Genomic DNA, 23,926 nt, shown 5'->3' with positions numbered 1-23,926 from the left:
GTTCAGAGGCCCATTTGACAGCTGTGATTACTGCTCTTTGAATAGCATTGAGTGGCAGCCTGCAGTGAGTGAGATCTAACCCTCTCCTGTCCTCTGCTTTCAGGGTCCAGGTGGCTTAAAGGGAGGAGAAGGGCCTCAGGGTCCCCCTGGCCCCATCGTAAGTAGCCTGTTACTATGGTTACCTCATCTCTCTTGCTACAGAGATTGCAGCGAAAAGTAGCTGGTGCTATTGGAGAATGGAGTCACACATGCTGTGCACAGCTCCGTACTTTGGTCATCCAGCAGCACGTGCTATATAAGCTGCAGTGTGGAGGGTGGTAGAACCAAGTGGGGTGGTACGATCGAATTCTGTGACATCATTGCTTAAATGATGAAGTACATATTCAATATGAATTCAATTCAATATTCAGGGCCAAATGGCATTTTTAATTTCTGTTTTCTTTGTTTAGTTTATTTTATGGCTAAGAAAGAAGTAAAGCTACTTCTTTTGTCATAAACTGGATGGTAAAAAGTCTCTGTCCTAAGTTACGCTATAGAGTATATATGTCTTTGCTAATGCTGTTCTTTCTTCTCACTGCATTTCACGCCTCAGACTGGTGTTTATTGTTCAGTATAAAAATAATATTTTTTTAAATTTATGTAGCATATAAATCTCTGTACCACAATTTGAGAAAAAAAACTCTGCTTGATTTATAGTGTTTTGTCCAACACCTTTGCTTGAATAATGATCTAACCATTGCCTAATTGCTTAATCGAACAGCAATTCATCCCTGTTACTCGATTGGTCACAAATGTCTCCCTCTAATACTTATTCGTTGCTATAGCAACTGCCGTTGCACAGTTTTCACTCAAATGACAATTCCAAGAAAAGAAACAAAGTTTATCTTTCTGTAATGAACTCATTTTTTTTCATTCAGCATCGATCACAGTAAAGAATCATATACACTATAGCAGGAATGTCATCGCACTTGCTCATACATACTTTGTGGCCCTGAAAAGAAGCAAAATTGGGTGGGTAATCTAAAAAAAAAGATAGGGCACTTTTACTCTGCCTTTGTCTCTAAGCCCCTCAGTTTGCGATATATGCAATGAAAAGCCTCAGGAGCTCCAGCGGTGATTTTGTACAGAAAGCTGACTGACAGGCTGCTTTGAACTGGCTGACATTTTGTTCAAGCGTTAAACGTGGGCTCCCGATAATTGCCCCTGCTCACCAGCGACAGAGCAACACCAGATTAGATGACAGCGGATATGCAGAGCACTGATGAAAAGATGATGAAAGTGAGAAGAGGGGCGTTCTCTGAAGGAGTGAAACCATTTCCACAGCGAAATGAGATAGTTTTCTTAAATTGGCTTGAAAGCAAGCCATTGGATGGAAACGTGTGATAGAGTGTTTTGGTAGATTTCAAAAAAACTCCTTAAAAGGAGTCCAGTGTGCAATGCCCACGCACACAAGAGATGTGATATTTTCCTTCATCGATTTCCTGCCAGAGTTTGAGCTGCTGTTGTTCTGTGGGAACGTGTGTGAGTTCCGTGTGTGCGTTTCTTTTCTCGTCTGTGTGTTTGAAAGAGACTGATCAGGAAAGAATAGCACAGGAAAAAAAGAAAGGATGAATGCGACAAGTCACAAACTTTACGAGAAAAACATGGGTGAAATGAAAGGGCGGGAAATGGACTGAAAAAGTATAAAGTTATTTGAGTCAAAGGAATGTGTGTGTGCTTGTTTGTGCATGTGTGTCATCGTGGCCAAGTTGGCAGGCTGTGGATGACAGTTTGGAGCTTGGAGTGTGTCACCAGCAATGTCTATCATGAAACGGGCCAGGCATATGAGTGCCAGGTGGCATCTCACATCAGCAGCTGAATCAGAGTGTGTGTTTTTCGTGTGAATCAGTCCGAAGCTTTGGCCTGTACACATGCACATTTAATTTTATTTGAAAGCGGCTCTACCCAGACCTTCCCTGGGTAAGGGAATGCCAAAAAGACCTCGTGATCAACAATGTAGTTGCAGTTCATGTGATTTGGGGTACCTACACAGTGATGAGCACCCACCTGGGAATAGTGAAGAGCAGGGTAATAAGGCATGCTGATGTGGGGAAAATGGTGAGACCTTCCAAAAGGCCTTGGCTGGGGAAAGCAGCTCCGGCCTATTAAATAGATAAGAGTGTTCATCAGTGGCTCCCTTCATAGGTAAGCTTTGAGGCTGTCAGCAGGGTCAGTGTAATTTTAGAATGGTTATCAGTTAATGGCTATATTTCTAGCATGTCACAGCTTATAGTAATGCTGCGGTTAGTTACTGTGGTTAGTACTTCTAACAATGAAATAAAAACTTAAATATTTGCACCAGACTGCAAATGCTACCATCGTCTTGAGGGAAAACTTAGTTGTTGTATGTGCACAGATAATAGGCTTTTATGTTTGTGATGTTTTTCATTCAAATCTTCTTCACATTATCGTGACAATATTCTCCAGGAATCCTATTCCTTCAAAATTTCTTTAAAGTAAACTAACAGGCTAGAGCTAATCCAGTTAAAAAAAAAACATGGCGTTTAAATGTCTTGACTCTTTTTTTGTCATTTGTGGGTCTCGTAATAGGGACAGAAAGCGACAATAATATAACCGGCAACTGTGAAATGGCTGTAACGTAATCTGACAGAGGAGTCCAGCAGGCTGAGATTGTTATTCTAAGTGTCTGAGATTGCTTTTTGACATTATCCTGTCATGCACGTCATGCATGTCATGCATGTCGCATATACTGATGCCACGTCAACAAAATAGCTTTAGCTAATAATATTATCTCTACTCTGTCTACAAAGGGTCTCTTTATTCTTAGAACCAAATGTGTTTTTGTTGGAGTTTTTTTATTTTACTTTTTTCGCCTGTTTGACAGGTAGTAATCATTTCAGTCAAAAGGGTCATAGTGGTCTACTAGTCCCAGGGTTGTCAGATAGGAATGTTTCCATCCATTTGTCCATCCACAAGTAGACACAAGTGAAAACCTTAAAATATATTGGGAATCAGTATATTGCCAACCACGCACAAACATGAACTGTGATTTAACATTTTTAATATCTATCTATCTCACATAACACACGTAAGATTTCTTTTTGCTCTCTAACTCTATAACAGAACTCTAACTGTCTTATTTAGACAGCTCTCTCAAACTATCACTCGGGTTTATACCATTGTCTTTCTATAGCAATTAGCCTCTTACAATATTTCTGATTCCTGACTCTGAAGGAGTCCCTTACATTCTGCTTTTAGAGAACAGTCTAAACATGTCTTATATGCAGCCAATCCAGTCAAAAGTATTGTGTTTTTTGCTTAATAAGAGACAGATTTCAAGTATTGCTCTCTTTGATACTTTAGACATGAAAATGTGCCTTGAAGTTTAAAATACCAGAATTTTCTTTCTAGGCAGACTTTCAAATCAATTTACCCTTTTAAGCTTAAGTCTGGACAAAACACACTTGCTTTTTGCTCAACTGTTTCTTAGCTTTACTGTAGCAAATTGCATTTTTGAGTAAGACAGCAGTGACTGATGAGTGTTTGTTTACAGGGTTCTCCTGGAGAGAGAGGTCCTGCTGGCTCCGGAGGTCCCATTGGTCCCACAGGACGCAATGGTCCTCAAGGACCACCTGGCCCTGCTGGAGAAAAAGGGGGTCCTGTGAGTTTTTTTTCTCAATTTTACTTGGTGAAATACCTATTTAAGTTCAATATATCAAGATTTTACAATATTGTGCAAATTATGTTTTAGGGAGAGAAAGGTCCCATGGGTCCTGCTGGCCGTGATGGCATTCAAGGTCCTATTGGTCTTCCTGGTCCAGCTGGTCCACAGGGTCCTCCTGGTGAAGATGGTGACAAGGTGGAGCAAAGTTTTAATACCTTAAAACCTAGAGTTGATTGATCTTTATATTTGCTACAGGGAGTTATAATGTTTTGTTTGTTAAAAACAAAAGCTTTTAAGTTCTTGGTTAAAGATAAAAACAGAGAAATGAAAAAAAAAACTATCATTTTATAACCTCAAAGAGAGCTGTCAGCTTCAACTATGAACTCCTCTTTATTCTAAAGTATTCTTGTATCAATGTGAGGCCAGCTGTCCGACAGCTAAAACTTGGCCAAAAGTGGGTCATGCAACAGGGCAATGATGCCAAGCACAGCAGAAAATCTCCACAGAATGGCTGAAAAAGGGAAAAAATCAAATTGTTACAGTGGCACAGTCAAAGTCCAGACCTCAGCCTGAAATGTAACCTTAAGAAAACTGTGCATAAATGAATGCTCACAAAAATCAGTGAACTGAAGCAAGTTTGTAAAGAAAACAGAGACACAGTTCCTCCAAAACAATGTGAGAGACTGATAAAGTCATACAGAAAATGAATATTTGAAGTTATTCCTGCTAAAGGTGCTACAAGCTATTAAATCTGTTCACAGGACTATATTTATTCATTTATTTATTTTTTTTTAACTATACTTAACCACAAGCTTGTTATGACAGCAATTACTCCCGATAGAATCTTACATTAAGTAAACAAAATAAGCACACACTAACGGCTTTAGAAATCTTCTTAAATGCAAATAGACAAACAAATCCATGTACTGAAATAGCCAGTTGTTTACACATCCTGTGTACCCTGAGGCCAGCAAATCCCACATCCACACTTGATACACTGAACCAGAAATTTGCATTTTTACATTTGTAACCATGACACCCTCTTCAATCCCAGTCACGTCTTCTGCCACAGCATTTTGTCAATCATAGAGCCAATGGGGTTAGACAGGGAGCCAATCAATTAATTACAAACACTCACCCAAGGTCTTTGTGGGCCAATCAAATTAGATTCTCTTGAGAAATATTTACTGCCTAATCATGGTAAAGGTGACACTTTAAGATATTAGACTTTGACTAAACATGGAGGAGAGAGATTTGAGCTCTGCTTTGTCTGTATGTGCTTGTTACACTGCAGGGAGAAGTTGGTGGACCTGGACAGAAAGGAAGTAAAGGAGACAAGGGTGAACTTGTGAGTCTTTTTCTTTCCCTCTCGCTCTCTTTTAATGAAGTTTTATGTCACAGATTCATTCAAATCAGTGAGTTTTATTACAATTCATGTTAAATAACCAAAGATGCTGATTTCACCACTGAATTGAGTAGAACAAAAGGAATAGATTGCTAGAAAATGTTTCTTATTTTGCCCTAAAAAGTCTGCAGCATATAAAATACTAGCTGAAGTGCTGCTATGTTTACAAAATGGTTACTTAGTTTGTAATAAGAATTGCAGCGTGTTCTGTCCTCATCTTAAACGCTTGTATTTTTTCAGTTGACTTTTGTTTGTCCTCACACGCATCACGTCAAATACATTCCAGATTGAATTAGATTTTTCAAATGTCATTATTCCAGGTAGACAGTGTGTGATGGAGATCAGGTTTAGCAGGCAACTGCCCTATATTTCATTGCTCGATTCAGATGGCGTGTCTATCATGTACATCTTAATAATCAGCTTCCTCCTGTTTGTAGGGTCCACCAGGCCCAACTGGTCTCCAGGGTGTAGTTGGAGCTCCTGGTCCAGCTGTGAGTATCTCATCCTCTGACCATCTAATGTCAAAGTTTATTCTCTGAAGTATTTTCATACACCGATAAGAATGTAATCCTAAAACATTAAAAGTTACACGAATACCCATTTATACTGTACTAAAATCCACTCCGAATATTGCTTTCTGTTTTCACAAAACTTTCCAACCTTTATTTCACCTTTCGTGAATTTTTAAAGACTTTCTTACCATCATTTGTGATGCCTACAGAAGTAAGTGCTGTCTTCTTAATGTCATCTCTTCATTACCATACTGGCTTCTGGGTAAGAACAGTGAAATGGGAAATCAGATTTTAAAAAAAAATTTTTTTCAAAACAAGCCCCCATGAAGACAGGGAGGGTGTAATAAGACCAAAAGGCTGCCGGCTGAAACTTGTTATCTCCAGACCTGCAGTCCAATAATGACGTGCCATTGAATCGTGTCTCGTTTTGAAGGACGACACCTTTTTATTGATTCATCATCAGCAACACTCTGATATGAGCAAAAGTTACTCTATGCAGGTTTTTGCTTAACCATTTCTTGCCGATTGTATGATAATCAGTTAAATGGGTTGTTTAAGTGTTTAGATATATTTAAAAACTGGACACTTGAGTCATAATTGTGCTTGCTTGGAGACCCTTGGTTTAATAAACAATATTTCATTTCCCAGATGGACAGAAATTAACAACTGTTCAGGCAGGTCAGGGCCATATTATGCAAGCACTATTATTTTTTTTACTCTTGCCTCTGCAGTCCAAAAACCTTTGGCTGCAGTCCCTGTTCATTTTAATATTCCCCATCCTTTTATCATTGTAATGCTGCACAAATTTCCTTTTAATTACAACTTTTAGTCCTGTATTAGAATAGGGGTACCAAAAAGACTTTTTCATAAAAGACAGCTTTTATCCCCCATCAATTAAAATGCAATTACAAATTTGGTATTTGTTATCCTGGAAACTCATGCAAAGCATTACGCTTGTGACCTTGCGTTTACAAAACAGGCTTGCACACAGCAATAATGTGCCAGTCAGTGCACCAGTCATTTCCTTATATTGAGTTCTATGGCACCAGACCTAGCTGAGAATACTGCCTTGTACGGTGCAGAACATCCTCTACTCTTCCATCTCATTAACACAACAGGGGAAGTCCTGTTTCTACAATAGCTGATGGCCCGAGGGCAACTAACAGCTCATTGCTGTAAATTATCAGGCCTTAACAACCATTCTAGCACAAATCCAGCATCTGCAGGGCTCTGTGGGGGCTAGAATAGACCTAGTGAGACGGATTGCCGTGAGCAGGTAGTGCTCCCGAGCTGCATAACAAATTATTTAACAGTTGTTTGTCCTGGTGAGTCAGTCTGCTCATGTGTATTCATATCTTCATAACTGAGTCCTGACTCGTGCTGTGTAGTTTTAACATCGTCTGCTCTGTTTTTATTATTGCATGTCTGAATGCTGTTATCACTTGTGGCTACACTATGTACCCCACTTTTCAATCCTGGAAAAATGCTTGTGTATGCTGGCAAAATGAACGATCCAATTTCCTTCTCTGCTAAGGCTTAACAAGATTTACAGCAGCTCAGTCACTGGTGCTGTTGTCTTCAAGATGCAACTGAGGTCAAGCATTCGTAATGAAACAGTCTATGGCAAAGCAGTATTGATCTTCATCAGGATGTGGTGAACATCCTGTCCTACAAATGTGCTCTTGTTTAGCAGCGGCTTATAAGAAGACAAAAAAATGAAGTTGACAAGAGCAATCTTGGAAATGTCACTTTTGAGAGGACAACACATTTTTAAGATATGAAAAAGCTTATTTCTAACATAATGTAAGGAAAACAAAAACCCCACAAGAGCCACTTAGATTTATTTCATGAACAATCTAAACATAAATTTTGCGAGATCCATTTCAGGTATGTCATAAATTACACCTCCCCGAGCATGCGTTTGGTGCCTGCAGATCTAAGCACAACCACAAGTAACTATGCTGAATCATATCTCATTCAATTGCACCAGCTACACTTTTTACATTTAAACAGATCCATGCAAAAATTAGTACGGAGTCTTAAAAATATAAATGCTCTCAGCTAGCAGTTTTAGAGCACGTAATTATGCACCGACTTGTGCTGATTGAAGTCCTACCAAAGCATTTTTCTAATTAGGACTTCAGTGTGAACTGAAAATTTCAAGTTGTTTCTGACTGAGATCTTTAATTCAGAGAGCAGAGAGCAGTATGTAAGTTATGCTAAACATACTGTTACAGTTCATAGTTAGCTTTTGCATTTCTTTTCATAAATTACACTTCAAATAAAACTTTATTTATATACTAATTAATTAAGACTAGATGAAGGTCAATCCAAGGTAAAAGATGGACAGTACTTAAAGTGTCTCTGCAGACCTTTTTTATTTTTACAGCCCAGTTTTTCTGTTTAACTGGAAGGAAAAGTGGAGAGTTTCAACATAATATAGTATTCAGTAAAGGTTTATACTTGTTTTTATACTTGTATTAAGTACAATTGTACCCAAAAATTGCCATTTGTTTCATTGCTTATGATGAATTGACATAAGAAATTCATCAGTGTTGGACTGTTTTCACGTGACACAAGAAGTAAGCTTCATACTTAGATGGTGAGCTGTTATTGCGTTTTCTATTTTTTTTGGCAGGTCCGGATAGTTTCTTCCAGCAAAAGCCTCTATTGCTCTGATTCAAGGGCACGGATGGTGCCAACACATATACGGAGGTTGCAGGCTGTGCATGCAGTGTTACAATGAATAACAAATTATGTAGCAGTTGAGGTCAAGCACTCGACATAGAGACACAATTCTTTTCTAGTCTCCCCAAGGAGATGTTCAAACAGTTAGATTTGTGACTTTTTTTTTTCTTGAAGTCACTTTAACTTTAGTCCACCTCCTTGTAATCACCTAATATTTCCTTCTAAACTGTTCTGCATTCAGTACCATAGCCTGAAGCATCCTACATGTCCCAGGGCTCAGTAAGAGCTCCTCAAGCACTTTCAAGTGCTGACATGCGTTTGAACTGAAAACTCCCAGTCTGTCAGCACTTCACTCTTTCCCCACAGTCTCTTATTTCCATCCTCCGTAGCTCTGTGCACCTCTGGCTTCAGAGATGAAGTCAGCATCTTTCACATACGCTGTTTACCATAACCCTTTGGCTATACTGTACTCCATCCTGCATTCCCTGATGAGAAGCTTTGGTAGGATGGCTGCTCCCCTGGTAGACGAGCAGCACAATGTATCAGTGTTTAGAACTGTTGTCTCTCTCTGGTCCATTCCTGTCGCAAGTTTAATTTTCCTCCTCACACAGTCCTCTGAAAAACCAAACAATCAAACTTCCACATGTTGGTTGACTGTGCATTTTAAATAGTCTGTGAGTGAAGTGAGATAGACCGTTGACCTGTCATGGGTGCATTCTAATCACTCCAAGAACCCTGGGGAACAATATGTTGGTTCTCAGCATTGATGGATTGATAAAACTGCAGTAAAATGTCCTTCAAAAAACCATTCAAGTACTGTAACTGTCCATCCTAATCTGTGATTGAATGTGCGTATCGACCCACCATCTCCCGTCTGAGCTTGGATATACTCTGTAACCATGAAATTGATTAGAAGAATGAGAAAAAAATCCCAGTTAATGATTGTAGAATTGCACTTGGTCAGTGGGAGTGAGAGTAAAGGTGTTTGCATGTCTTGCACTTTAACCTCTAACAGGGCAGTGATGGTGAAGCTGGACCGAGAGGACAGCAGGGTATGTTTGGCCAGAAAGGAGATGAAGGACCAAGAGGATTCCCAGGTTTACCCGGACCCATTGGACTGCAGGTATTCCCAAAATCTGAGGAAATCTGAAACTTTTATATCTATATTTTGACTGTCTAACTCTCGTTCTCTAAACGCATGACAACCAGGTCACGTTGAACAGTGCCTCATAGGTATGTTCATTTCTTTCCCTTGTCAAAGCCATCCAGAGCAGAATGACTTCCTCCACACCCCTAAAACCGACAACATTTCATCTCTCCTTACATCATTTACATTACATCAAAACAAAGCATAATTTATTAATGCAGCCTTGACTCCTAATAGCACTTTGTATTGCTCCTGGGCAAATAATGCTTTTTCCCCTTCAAGGACTTTTCTTAGCATAGACTGTGCTAAAAAATCCATCACCATTGTGAACATTTTTGCATTTGGCATTTTGCCGCAACATTAGTGGTGGAGGAGAGACTGCCATTGGTTTTTCCACTCAGGCTACATTATTATCATGCAGTAAACCGCTCCCCTCTAGTACTCTCAGGTCTAAGTAAGAGACCAGCTGCTGTGGTATTTGACCAAGTATTTAAATCAATGTACGGTAAATCCATTTATCTTTTGCAGATGTTTTTTTAATGGGCATATTACAGTAAAGATAAAATATTTGGTCCTTAGAAGATTCAGAAAAAAAGGACAGCAATTTGCTTTCAATGAGAATGTCAGGGGTGTTGTAGGACTTAGACCAGGGGGTTAAACATAAGGCCCGGGGACAGATGCAGCCCAGCAAACACACCGGTCCAGCTAATTGGACAGTATGGATGTTTTTTGCAGTGGGTTCATAGAGAAAAAAAGACAATTTTCACTTATTGACTGTAAACTTTATATTTTATAATTATGGGACACAGTGAACAATGAACTACCAGAACTTTTATTATGTAGTGTCACTGGTCTGGCCCGCTTAAGATGAAAGTAGCCAAAATGTGGCTCACAATGTAAAATGAGTTTGAATTGACACACTTCTTGTTTTGCATATATAACAAGTGACCTTACAAATTACTGGTGTGTCTGAAAATTGCTTTATAAAACTGGACTGGCATATTAAATATACTTATACATGACAGTAATATTTTAGGGCTTTTGTCAATAAGTAACCTTCATTTTTGGTTCCACCTCCATGCACGTTTACCTATGTCTACTTCTATTTTAAATTTAAAGCACAACCAACAAATAGCACCATTATTTGGTTTGATATGATCAGAAGTGATTAATGTTAGCTCAATTTATTTGGATATTGCACATGTGGATAGTTTAGTTTAGGCTAATTTGGTTTATTCAGAAGGTTAGCATTAAGGTTACCTTATCTTCTTAGTGGAAAACTTCAAGGGAACCATCAAGCTAGTTATAACTAAACATCGCGAGAAAAACATAACAAACCTGATCATTTTGAAGGCATTCGTCTCCAAGCATGCACTTCTTATTTATTAAATTACCAACAGCAAATCTCACAAATAGCACCACCGTTATAAGCCCTTATAGCAAAATAGCAGGTAAAAATATCAGCATGTCACCTATAAAACATCATACAAATATGAAATAGTATAGTAATCAAGGATATAGTAATCCTTCACTATTGGTTGTTGTGCATTAAATTCTTTTTAAAAAAAAAAAACTTGTTCTTGTTAGTGTTGTAGCTGTAGATGAAGCCAAAGCTGTTTGTCGCTGAGGCAAAAGAGCCCTAATTACATTTGACCATAACAAGTAAACTTAAAAGTGAAGAAGTTTTTCCCATACATAACTGAGAGTTTGTAAGATCAAGAGTGTTCATGTTACTGTTGCACTGCTCTATTCAGTCCTCCCTTACTCAGAACTCCACAGAGTCAAAGGAAGAGCGAAGGGGTCAAGCGTTCGCTCATTTAACCCAGTGAACCGAAGTTTTGGGAACTTGCTTTGGTGGCAAAGAATAAAGAAACGGCACACTTTAGAATATCTCAAAGTCAATTATCCAAGGACTCACCGAGGATGAAATTAGAGCAAAACCCTGCTGGTCAATAGGGCCAGATAACGTTGTTATTAAGTGCAATTGGCTTTTAATTGGGCATAATGCACTCGATCTCAACTCTTTTAATTATGTTTGGCTAAGCTGCCCTTCAATAGATGGCAGCAGCTGCTGCGAGCTCAGCTCTTCAATGCAATTATCTGTAGCATTAATGATTTTTGACTATGGGGAATGAATGGCTCCAGTCTGAAAGCCCTCCATCATTTGGGGCCATGTTTGCCGTGGAATATTGGAGTCCTCACTGAGCGCAAGAAATCTTCAGATTAAGAGGTTAAAATGGGAACACAGAGGAGAGTAAATATCAGATTTGATTATACCAGAGTGTGCTCATAGCTCAGGGCTAGTGTGGAAAATAAAAGGAAATGGCAGTCATAAGTAAATATTTATTGATTACATGTGTTTGAATGATGCTTGTTAATTCAATCCGGGCACCTATTTTGATATCAGTTCGAATATACAGTTTAGAAACAAGCCTGAAAGTCCGATATTGATCGACGCCTGTCACTTCAAAGCATTAGACATGGAATTGTTTGATGCTTGATTTATTTTCCCATTAGTACAACTCTTGTGCTTTATTACCATGTCTAAATCCCAGTCACGCTCTGTAATAAATAAGCCTTTCCTGTCATTACAAAGGTACAGTAAATCAACAAAATGGACTGAAACTACACGTATGTTTTTGCAGTGATCGATATGCATGTCATTTTCATTTTAGAGTAACTTATCATTACCGCTGCTTTCCACCCACCTTATGATTATGCATGCTCCATCACCGGAGTTAAACCAACACAACACATAATATCCATAATTATGCCAATACACAATAAGCTACAACAGCAAGTGAGAGCTTCTTCATTTCTGTTAAAGATCCTCCTTCCCAAGGTGTATTCATACTGTTTCAGTCAAGCATGATTGAATCCCAGAGCTGGATAATACGCATCGCCTCGGCTGTCCCCTTTGTTTCCACTTTCCTGTGGACGTAGATGGATGGCGTTTCCACCCTGCAATTTACACAGGCTGATTATACCCAAGCCTCCAATACCCTTTAATTACAATAGGTGTCCTTTTTGACTAATTGTGTGTTTACTCGCTGGGGTTCTGCTTGTATTAATGCATTCTCCATTGCGTTGCACACTACAACCCCACTATTCAATACACATCATCTGAAAGTACCTGTTAATGAGCAGCAAAATTGTATGTGTCTTTACATTAGTGGATTTTCGAATGTACAGTTTTGTCTCGAGTGCTGCCTCGCATGACCTTTTCTCTGAGTTTTGAAAAATTTGTCTGCTTTCCAGGGTTTGCCCGGCCCTCCTGGTGAGAAGGGAGAGAATGGAGACGTCGGACCAATGGTGAGTGCAGCTCTCTTTCGTATTGTTTTCACGAATAAGCCAGTGAAGTGAGAAATTGTGCTGATTGTTTAGAAGTTATGGCTTGGAGCTGAGTCTGGCGGCTCCACCAGCTGCATAGCATATGTAAAAGAACTGAACATAAGCATTCCAAATATTTAAATTTGTGTGTGGTCTGTTTCTGTGCACTGTGTTTTGCATCGTGTTTTATCATGTATTATTTGTTCACTCTTTTAAGAGTCAGAACAAACAAGCTTTTGCATGAAGGGCTGTTTTAATCTCACACCAGCACTTACACACGATAAACACAGATGCAGAGCAGCTTAGTTTTTTCTCTCCCTGTCTGTGTCTGACACTGACAAGGCACAATAAAAAATGTGGTAAACTACAACAGTGGGTCTGACATGTCTGTTGATGTTGTTGCTACTGCATCTGCAAGTAAGACAGCAGCTATGACAATGCTATTATTAAAGTTACATCCTATAAAAGAAGAAAACAATGTGTTAGAGTGAAGAAGTGATCGCTGAAGGGGGCCGTTTATCCTTATTTTGAACTCCATATTTTTTATGTTAATTCTCCGAGAGTAGCTTTTACCTCAGTGCTGCCTCTCACTTCATACTCTTTTTGAAACAACGCGTTTTAATGCCCTTCTCTTGGGACACTCTTTCTTTCTTCTGATTGGTTGCCTCTCACCAACAAAAGGTTTGAACAGCAGTCGTATGCCCCAAGTTTACCTAATAAAGGACATACGCTCTCTCCTCGCCTTTTGACAGGGTCCACCTGGTCCTCCTGGCCCCAGAGGTCCTCAGGGTTCCGGTGGAGCCAGTGTAAGTTGATATTTGTTTTCTTTGTCCTCCATTAGGCTTCAGTTACAGTTAGCTTTTTTAAAAATTACAGCTTGTTAAACAATTTCTTTTCATAAGATTCTTGTACTCACTGCTGTCTCTGTGATTTATCTGCAGGGTGCACAAGGTCCTCCTGGGAGTATTGGTACAATGGGAGGTGTGGGTGAAAAGGTAAGAACCAAATATTGCTCATATCTTTTTCAGCTCCTAGAAATAAAATTCTATCTTTTTCTTTGGTAAGTTTTGCCTGAAATTATGTTCGTTATATTTGCCGTTTCTCTTTCCACTTCTCAAGGACACTGCTATTAAAACACAAACTGAAAAAACACTGAGTTGTCAGTTGATACGCTAATTAGCTGATAAAGCTGGACTGTTTGATGTCAGTGTGATAATAAACTTTTCACAAACTAATTCACATATCACTGTGACATCACAGGGAGAAACCGGCGAGGCTGGCAACCCAGGACCACCTGGGGAGCCTGGTATTGGAGTAAGTGCTCTTTCTTGTTTCAATCTAGACAGCGTTTTTAACATCAAAGCCATGAGAACTGACTACTTATACACATCTAAACAGAGATTGCCACACAGTCTAGCACTCTGCGTTCTTGTGCAACTGGGACTGTTTTAACAATCAACCTATAAATATTGCTTAGCACAGCTAATTAAGTTGTGTAATTAGATGACACTTCAGCTGTCAGCTGTTCTACGGTCCCTCTAAGTATTTTTTACCTCTGATTAATCTAGTTCAATGTGTAGATATGCTAGCAACCTGAGGGCTTTTAAGCAGATAATTAGCTCAGCCGTATTTGCTACGCTCCACCCTTGATTGTGTCATTCATCTACCATCACATGCTAGGCTGCAATAAGGGTAAAATTCTGAATATCTTATGTTCTGTGACAAAAGTATGACATTTGTTGATTACATTTTTATGGCGATTTCATTTACATAATATGCATAAAATGTGTTCTATGATGCAGCACCTTGTGTTTGCCCGCAAACAAGGTCTCAGCTTTCCTTTCTTACGGTATAAAAAAGGAAAAGTTTTCACAGTAGTCATCCCGAACATCTTAGATCAGAGCTTTGCCATCAATCCAGACTAAGCCACTGCTTCTGTAAAGCAAGGGACACCTCACCTTGAGTCTGTCAGGATGTATTGACTTATCCGGTTGCTGCCTCGCTTCTGTGTACAGTGACAGATAGACTCCAGCGCTGCACGTCACAATGAGGTCAACTTTAAAGATGCCATGCTGGTATTTGCTCCAGCATTGCTCAGCTCTAGTGGACCAGTTAATGATTCTGGGCTTGTAATTATGCTTCAACTGCTGCTCTGAGTCATAGCCAATGCTTAAAGATTGCTATTACTACAGTCAGACACTATGCTGGACTAATTTGCTTTATCATCTGCTGGATAAAATAGAAATTTTCATTTGAAATAGATGCTCAAAGTTCAGTCAGTTGGGCTTTTTTTCAGTTTTCTCCTCTTCTGGGCAGTTTTGTGAAAGTTTTGATGGTAGTTGGAGTGACAGCTTTAATAACATGTTTGACTTGTTCCATATTTAGTATCCTATTGTCAAAGTAGTATGGATGGCTCTTATGTGGTCTTCATGGTGACAAGACATTGATTTATATTTCCTTAGGGCCCGAAAGGAGAGACGGGTGAGAAGGGAGAAACTGGGCCCCCAGGAGCTGCTGGACCCGCCGGTGCACGTGGACCCCCTGGAGATGATGGTCCCAAGGGTAACCCTGTATGTCAGCTGCACAAAAACACATACACGCATCCATGACTGATGCACTATTAGAGCTGCCAGCGACAGCGTCATTGTGTCATATTTCTCAGTCGAGCTTTCTTCTGCCACAGCTGTTGTTGACACAATGTCAAATATGTGAAGCAAGCTCACTTTTTTCAATGCCTCGATGTGTCTGCAGGGTCCTGTCGGCTTCCCAGGAGACCCTGGCCCCCCTGGTGAGCCTGGTGCTGCTGTAAGTGCTGCATTTATCCCTCAATCAGTGGCTTCATGTTTGCAGTATCACAGAATTTGATGTATATGCATCATAATAATTATGGTTATGAGTTAGTGGATTTTAATGATTGTCAGTTAACTCGAAAACAAAGAAAATATGATCAGTTTTTCAGTATTATAACTTTACCTTTTCTTTTTATCTGTGAAAATTCTTTTTGATATTATAATATTGTGTCTCAGGACTATAATTGATTAATGGTGTTTTGTCTGCCTCATTTGTGTATTTTGTTTAGGGTCTGGATGGTTTGCCTGGAGACAGAGGAGATGATGGAGAGGCTGGGCAGCCAGTAAGTCCAACATTATCATATTACTGTAAATGTGAGAGAACGGAGCAGGATTTACTCTTTCATTAGTTAGTCGCAGTCTTTCTTAGAGTTTAACATTAAAAATAACAGTAATGGAAAAATGAAGATAAAATTTCTAATAGTGTCTATTACAAACAATTTCAATTTACTTCTGCTGTAATATATACAGTTTACAATGAGGAAGCTCTAGTAATAACACAGTGAAGTGAGTGTAAAAGAGACCAAAAAACTGTTTCATATCCATCCTTTAAAACTGGGTATCTCTTTTTACAGATGTAGAGATATCTCATTATGTAACATCACCCTCCATTTTTATGAAGTGGAGTTAAGTGTTCTGTCTATTCTACTTTAGGGCCCTCCAGGTCCATCTGGTGAAGCTGGAGTACCAGGACCTCCTGGCAAAAGGGTGAGTACATTTCAAAAATGATGCATGCGATGATACTTTGATTCGAGGCACAGCATTCTTAACATGCTTAGTGCTACTTTACTATCCACGGCACGGTGATACATATTTATGATCACATACTCGGGTCTTTAATTGATCCATGGTTTCACAGGAAATTTGTTCCGTTAGTTAAATCCTAGAGTAACCAGTAATTTCCATGAGCAGTCATACTGCAGGACAGTATTGGCGTATTGTGAATTTGACTGGCAGCAAGAGTGAAAGAGTAGGACTGCTGCTGCTGCTAATGTCAGTAAATGAACTTGTCACTATAATTTCAGGCACTCTGCACCCTTTCATTCACACCAGAATTCAGCTGAGATTATTTCATTTCACTTGGGCTGCTTTTTTTATGATGCCTTTCAATTACGGTAATAATGTTTTACAATTATCAATAAAGCATGTTGTTAATGTACCATATTAAAAGCTGCCACAGTGTGACAAGAGAGAAGGACACTTTCATATTTCAAGTTCTTTGGGGTTTTTTGTTTGGTTTTTTGCCAGCAGTGTGGTGCCAGTGAATATGCCCAATCAAGCACCGATTCCACACATTTCCAATTCAATTTTATTTATAAAGCACCAAATCACAAGGTACTTTATATTGTAAGGTACAGACCCTATAATGATACAGAAAAAACGCCAAAACTCATATGATAGAGGATTTGGCATAAAAATATTGTGGCACCACAAAATTGACTCCCTCAAAGCTGTAACAACTGACCTCAGTGCCTACGAGATGGGCTGTAGGACAAAATATACCAATGATTAGGAGATAGCACTTGCTTTTATGGAAATTTCCAGAGTGTTTCATAGTAATGTTACATAATATTTGTTAGGTGGTTCTGAAAAAGGCACCAAGTCAGGACTAATTGAATGCCAGCATCACCACTGGCACAGATTAGTGGCAGAAAAAAGTATATTTATATCTACAGCTAAGGACCTCGAGGAATAACTTTTGCTTTAAAATGAGCAGTCTGATATTGTCACAGGGGAGAAACATATCTCAGTGCCATTTTTCTGTACTCTTTTTTTTGAGCAGTATTTTGACTGCAGGAATTGTGATTAAAAAGCTCTGATATGGCTTAAACACATTCATTTCTCAGTCCTATCAGCAACAAAGGGCTTGTGTGGAGATATTGTACAGCCCTGTGGGTTCTTGGACAGAAAAATGATCACTGGATAGATATTGCAGCATTATCTGAGATTGAGGGTTCCAAAAACTATATCTACCTGTGGTGGTGGTGCTTTACTGCTAGAAATGTTATTCGTTAGGCATCAGGCGCAGTAGTTTGGATGTTTTAGATGCGATTCTGTGTCTTGGGATAAAATGGATGCGCGTGCATTTTAAAAACGTTGGCCTGGTAAACATTTTTTATCCAGAGAATTTGTATTCAAAGGGGTAGTTTGGTGGTGGCAGAGGCTGGAGAACAAATTAGACCCCAGTTGCATGTCCATATTAATAGACTTAGCGATATGATTTTTCATCCTTCTCCAAGGTAATTCTGCGTTAGTTTCTTGCCCAATATCTCCTCGAAATTGACTCAGGTTCGGTGCTCATTGATGCATGTGGCTGCTTGCCTACATTAGCACACATACGCACGGGTGCACACACACACATGGCCGCATCCACACAGTCAGACACACATTCACTAATGCACATACGCAGTTGCCAGTGCTTGTAACCTACATTGAGGACTGGTGGCTTTTGTTTGGTCTATTTGATTATGGGTTGTAATGGCAAATGTCAGCCCACTTACAAGGTTTTGACCAGAGGCTGTTTGGTGAAAATGCTGATGCATTTTTATCTCAGTATGTTTGGAATGTAGGACAATTTTCTTGCAATGATGTTGCCTGGTCCTGCGTAACTCAAGGTCAGAGCATGCTTCAGATAGATAATTAGTATGTATATGAAACTGCTGTGTGTTTTGCAAATGTTGGATCATTTTACTTTTAGGGACAAAGTCAGTTGGTGTGTGCTTTTTAGCAGGTCTTACAATGATTTGTTTTCCAAGTATGTGCTTACAAAATCCTCATATTGTTTAAACTTTGTTTTTCCCAGGGACCCGCTGGACCAGCAGGTCAGGCAGGCAGACAAGGAGAAAAGGGATCTAAGGTAAGTTAGAGAAAGTAGGATTTTGTAAATTATAATCGTGTTTTGAACGGTGTTAATATATACTGTTTAATTTTTTTAAAAGTTTGGGTAATTATAACTATATTACAGCATTTAACCTAACTTATGAATATAATAAACGTGTTGATCCTATGAAGTATGAAAGCTATTTCTCTTACTGATGAACAAAGATTTGTCATCTTAATCTTCACCTTCAGCTTATATAGTGATTTTCAACTTTTTTGAGTACAGTAATTTGATTATGTTAATATGTCAAAATGTTAGCATGATTTCAGTTGATTTCACTAAAAAAGGCTAAAAAAAATCCATTGTTCACAACCACATGGCAGATAGACAAATCTACTGAATAGCTACTGAACATAGTGGACCATTTAAAGAGTAAGATATTTCAGTCAGAATTTGGCAGAGACCAAAAACAGCCAAGGGATTTGCTAGTAAAAAAAGGACTCCACATGAGTAATAAGGCTGCTCCAAAACTGCTGGATGTGTCATAAGCAACTGTGAGCCAACAAGATTGTCACAACTCCTTAATGTCTTTCTTTGCATGTTGAAATAAAATGCCAAATTTTTAAAATATTTGCAAAAATGTTTTCCAGCAAAAAGAAATGTCTAGAAATTCTGGAAAGAACAAGCTACATCCATTCAAAGCTTTTGCTCTAACATTTTCTTCAGCTGAATTGCACACAAATAGACAAATTAATAGCAACAACTTATTTCTGAGACTGTCAACAGATTTGATTGTTTTGTTAAAGTACACAATTTTCTGCACAATCAAAGATAATGATTGAAAGAGTTTAAAAATCATTGAAAGTTTTAAATTGTGTTGGGGGTTTTTTGTACACAAATCACACGGTTTAAAGAATTGCACAAACAGAAAACATGACAAATATCACTTCTTTTGTATTTTTGTCAGTCTCCATCTCTGACTTATTTTCAACACACGCACACACTCACAGACGGACATATGGACAAAGTGCACATTCTATCCACACTGAGGTAAAGGATTACACTTGATTTGACGGAGACAAGCCAAAGCCTGCGTGGTGATCCTTGAGTGTCAAATCCAGGCCTAATTAGTTGTCAGAACAATCTAATCCGCTCCGCCTATCATCCTAGTCAATATGACATCTCTGGAACTTCAATACATAAAAACCTGTCGTTCCTGCTCAGAGACAGCAGATGTGACCTGGTAACATTTGGTCTGTTTTGACGTCGCAAATCCTCAAATCCCTCCACTCTAAGCTTTTGCAGCAGAGAACATTCAGAATATCGAAATGTATGACTTTGAGATACAGGATTAGTTTAATTATCAAGTTGGACAGAGGTCATATAGTGTTGGTACCACAGGATTTTGCCTGTTAGAGCAGGGCGATATGACCAAAAATATTTATCACAATATACTTTTGAAAAGTTGCGATAACGATATAACTGACGATATAATTGACACTAGACAAAATACTTTACAACTCCTCAACTTTATTAGTGCAAAAAAACAAAACATCAATGTATTTTCACTTTAACAAGCAGCTTTTTTAAGTGCATTAAAGTTATATAAAAAATTAACAGTGCAAATGCAAATTCCTTGTTGACAGTTTAACGAAAAGGCATTTCCAGTGGAAATTGGCCGACATATCCTCAGCATAACCATGTATAAAATCCACAAAACTTAAAAAGAGGTTATACACACAATACGGTAATATTATGTTGAAGCACAGTACGTATCACTCCGCGAGGCACCTGTCTACCATAGCCGTAATGCTCCGACAATCCATCAAGCGGTGTGGCTTCGTAGCTTAGCAAAGACATACTGAAACATTTGACAGATTTTCAAGCGCCGTGTACCACATAAAATCGTTTCGAGGTCAGTAAACACAACCAGAATTCATACATAAGGCACATGGGATTATAAGGGGCACTGTCGATTTTCAGAAAAATCAAAGGATTGATTTTAAGTGTGCCGTATTTTCCAAAAAACACGGTAATAACGACGACCTGCTAGCATGCTCTACCAAAAATAGTGCTTTGTTGTGTATCTGACGGATGAAAGCTAAACCAGTTCCACACCACTGAAGTTGCAGCATTTTTACAAACCAATTCTGGTTCATCCGTTTCATTCAACGATCCACTTTCGCTCTTCTCATTCTGCGTCGCCGCCATGTGCGTATGTAAACAAAGGCACTGCGCATGCGTGTTTTACCCATATTCTATCGCGATATTTCATTTTCCTATCGTTGCCCAACATTACACCGGTATTACCGTGAACGGTATGATATAGCCTATTGCCTGTATTGCAAAGCAAAGGTCCCTGCAAAGTTTTGACAATTGCCAGAATAAATATGTGGGTTCTTGTTTTGTTTGGATCTGCTACCCATGGCTGTATATAAGTGTGCATAATATCCAAAGACCATCTGTTTTATACATTTGATGAGAAAGTTAAATACAGTTAACATGGATTTGTTTGTTTTCTTTTTCTTTCTTTTTTTTGCCTACAGAATCAGAATCAGAATCAGAATACTTTATTGATCCCTGGGGGAAATTATTTTTTGTTACAGTGCTCCAGAAGTTTGCTTTTCAAACGGTACACTACTCGTGAATGACTTATGAAGATGATGATAAGGACTGATGTTACTTTGTTTTACAGGGAGAAGCTGGAGCAGAAGGACCTGTTGGGAAAACTGGACCTGTGGGACCCCAAGGTCCCCCTGGAAAGTCTGGTGCTGAGGGTCTTCGTGGAATCCCTGGCCCTGTTGTGAGTGGATCTTTGATAATCACATTTTCTGCACCATTATACATTTTATAAGCAAGTATTACTGGCAAATCTCCTAATAATTGTTTTATTTAATTATAAAAAATACTATTTTTTCTTATTTTCAGGGTGAGCAAGGACTCTCTGGTGCTTCCGGTCAAGATGGCCCTCCTGGTCCTATTGTAAGACATTTCCTTGCACCGCCCCCATATAATACTTTAATATCTGGAATATGAACTGCTTTCTAGTCATAGTATTTATAAATCAGCCATTTTCAACAGGATTGTTATGACACAATAAAGTTTTTGGTGTGATCGTTAGTTTTGTAGCTCTGCAAAGAAGATACTGAATAGTAAACACAAATGCAGAGACCAGTGTCGGCTGTCATTGTAAGACAGTGTGAATTCATTTCACACTGACAGTTAGACTTGACAACCTGATTCTCTCTCCACAGGGACCACCTGGACTTCCTGGTATGAAAGGTGACTCTGGATACAAGGGAGAGAAGGCAAGACATTATTACGATGCTAATCTCAAATTGCTTTATTTTATATTTCTTGTGTCTGCTTATGCACCTTATCTGAAGCTCCCGAAGTAAGCAAATATCTCGGCCTGTCTCTTTGTTCACACTCCCAGTGAGAAGAAGAAAGGCTCTGATTTGTGAGGAGTCTTTCACACAGTGATTTAATGCAGTGAATGAATATGTATAAGCCCAATAATATCATCTTCGTAATGGTCATTGGTTTAATGCCAGCATGCAGTAGTCAGAAGCAGATGGTCATAACATTGCTCACCAGCAGGTGCTGAGACAGACCACCATTGTTAAATATGATGACTGCAATAAACACACTAATTATTTATATGCAGAAATAAGACAGCGTTAAGGCCATCTTGCCAGTCATTGTGAACAAACTCACATATGAATTAGCATATTTACTTTTCTTGTTGGTCGTAAATGTACAAACATTAAAATATTGCCGATATGAAAATGATGTAACATAATTAGTAAAAATATCTTCTTTTTGAATTGATTTCGTGCCCCTTTAATATATTTTGATTTGGCTTCTTCTTCTGGCTCTAGGGTCACCCAGGTCTAATTGGTCTAATTGGACCTCCTGGTGAACCTGGAGAGAAGGGAGACAGAGGTCTTCCTGGACCCCAGGGAACTGCAGGTGGCAAGGGAGAGTCTGTAAGTATCCCATAGAGTCATTATATTAGCTTATACAGTAAATGTGAAGCCTGTTAAGTTACACTGAACATCAGTTTGTTTGTGTTCTAATAATTATTCTTGTACTGCCACTTTGTTGCAAATAATCAATAATGAAAATGGGTTATCTGTCACTGCCTTTACTGCAAGACATTTTGAGTTGAATAGATACGACTTCATATCTTATTTTACACATCTATTCACTGCATGTTGATTGACATCATTTATTTTAAATTTTCAGGGCATTAATGGTCAATCGGGTCCTCTTGGCCCTCCTGGTCCTCCTGGAATTTCTGTAAGTTACAAATCTTGCCGAACAAACATGTTTTCCATCTTTGATTCAGTGTTGTTCACCTGTTAATATTGCCTTAATTCCCTTCAGGGCCCTCAAGGACAAAAGGGCGCAAAAGGATCAACTGTAAGTTGTAATCTTTCTTCTGCATTGTTTTTAAAAGAAGAGGCTTCCTTTAAATAAAATAAATCAATGATGACTTTTGTTTTCAGGGTTCAACTGGTCAGAAGGGAGACCCTGGATTGATTGGGCCACCCGGACCACCTGTGAGTTTATTGTCATTAAATTATACATTGTACATAATGCTCATTAACATTACATTACATTAACAATAAAGACTGTTACTAAACAGTTTTTCACAAACTAAAATTAGTGAGTTGCTGGTTTAGTAAATCATGGGGATTAATCAGCAAATATTTTTCTAGTCTATTAATTACTGTGGTAATTTCTAAATAAAACATGATGGCATGGTTCCGGCTCCTTAATTGTAATTATTATTGTGAATGAAGTACTTTGGTTTTGAACAGTTGCCCACAGGTCATTTCTTCACCTTGTGATTTGTGAACTTTTTAGACTTTTGTACTGTTAGACAGAAAAGTGTAGTTTACAAAAATTCCACTTGACCTTTAACCTCTGTGCTGCAGGGTCCACCTGCTGATGTCATCCAGCCCCTGCCTATCCAGCAGTCTTCCCGAAAGACCAGAAGGCAAGCTGAGATGCAGGAAGATGAGCCACTGGCAGACTACGGCGTTGATGGCGTGGAGGGAATGGAGGATGTTTTTGGATCTCTCAACAACCTCAAACAGGACATTGAGCGCATGAAGTTCCCAATGGGCACCCAAGATAACCCAGCCAGGACCTGCAATGACCTGCATCTTAGCCAGCCTGATTTCCCAGATGGTAAAATTGAGATTTTAACATTTAGTTATATATTATAAGTGACTTATAGTAGAAAAAAATGTGTATTTCTACATAGTTAAGCAGTCTTTTTCAAGCTGTTCATCATACCACCTCCTTATGTATGTCCCTGTTTCTCTCTTAGGTGAATACTGGATTGATCCAAACCAGGGCTGTATAGGAGACACCATCAAAGTGTTCTGTAACTTCACAGCAGGTGGAGAAACCTGCATCTACCCAGACAAGAAATCCACAGGGGCAAGTGACATTGACACCTGATTATATACAGTTGAAGCCAACATATTATCCTTTTC

The 23,926-nt window shown here is 38.9% G+C and overlaps 1 protein-coding gene across 1 annotated transcript in view; it reads left to right on the top strand.

Moving 5' to 3' along the window:
* The window catches only part of col11a1b (collagen, type XI, alpha 1b), an 80,373-nt gene that overhangs the window by 53,544 nt on the left and 2,903 nt on the right, over nucleotides 1–23,926 (top strand). The window contains exons 41-64 of the mRNA XM_085388309.1: nucleotides 104–157; nucleotides 3,554–3,661; nucleotides 3,752–3,859; nucleotides 4,959–5,012; nucleotides 5,507–5,560; nucleotides 9,285–9,392; nucleotides 12,675–12,728; nucleotides 13,499–13,552; nucleotides 13,688–13,741; nucleotides 14,007–14,060; nucleotides 15,209–15,316; nucleotides 15,498–15,551; nucleotides 15,826–15,879; nucleotides 16,250–16,303; nucleotides 18,399–18,452; nucleotides 21,112–21,219; nucleotides 21,345–21,398; nucleotides 21,671–21,724; nucleotides 22,298–22,405; nucleotides 22,665–22,718; nucleotides 22,806–22,841; nucleotides 22,928–22,981; nucleotides 23,360–23,615; nucleotides 23,758–23,870. Coding sequence (XP_085244435.1) covers nucleotides 104–157; nucleotides 3,554–3,661; nucleotides 3,752–3,859; nucleotides 4,959–5,012; nucleotides 5,507–5,560; nucleotides 9,285–9,392; nucleotides 12,675–12,728; nucleotides 13,499–13,552; nucleotides 13,688–13,741; nucleotides 14,007–14,060; nucleotides 15,209–15,316; nucleotides 15,498–15,551; nucleotides 15,826–15,879; nucleotides 16,250–16,303; nucleotides 18,399–18,452; nucleotides 21,112–21,219; nucleotides 21,345–21,398; nucleotides 21,671–21,724; nucleotides 22,298–22,405; nucleotides 22,665–22,718; nucleotides 22,806–22,841; nucleotides 22,928–22,981; nucleotides 23,360–23,615; nucleotides 23,758–23,870 — 1,863 coding nt within the window. The remainder of the gene's footprint in view (nucleotides 1–103; nucleotides 158–3,553; nucleotides 3,662–3,751; nucleotides 3,860–4,958; nucleotides 5,013–5,506; nucleotides 5,561–9,284; nucleotides 9,393–12,674; nucleotides 12,729–13,498; nucleotides 13,553–13,687; nucleotides 13,742–14,006; nucleotides 14,061–15,208; nucleotides 15,317–15,497; nucleotides 15,552–15,825; nucleotides 15,880–16,249; nucleotides 16,304–18,398; nucleotides 18,453–21,111; nucleotides 21,220–21,344; nucleotides 21,399–21,670; nucleotides 21,725–22,297; nucleotides 22,406–22,664; nucleotides 22,719–22,805; nucleotides 22,842–22,927; nucleotides 22,982–23,359; nucleotides 23,616–23,757; nucleotides 23,871–23,926) is intronic.

The sequence above is a fragment of the Rhamphochromis longiceps genome, linkage group LG18 (genome assembly GCF_057381845.1).
Source record: "Rhamphochromis longiceps isolate RC_006_pf linkage group LG18, R_longiceps_female_GT1.1, whole genome shotgun sequence".
NCBI classification, from domain to species: Eukaryota; Metazoa; Chordata; class Actinopteri; order Cichliformes; family Cichlidae; genus Rhamphochromis; species Rhamphochromis longiceps.
This window is presented reverse-complemented; position numbering and strand designations above follow the sequence as displayed.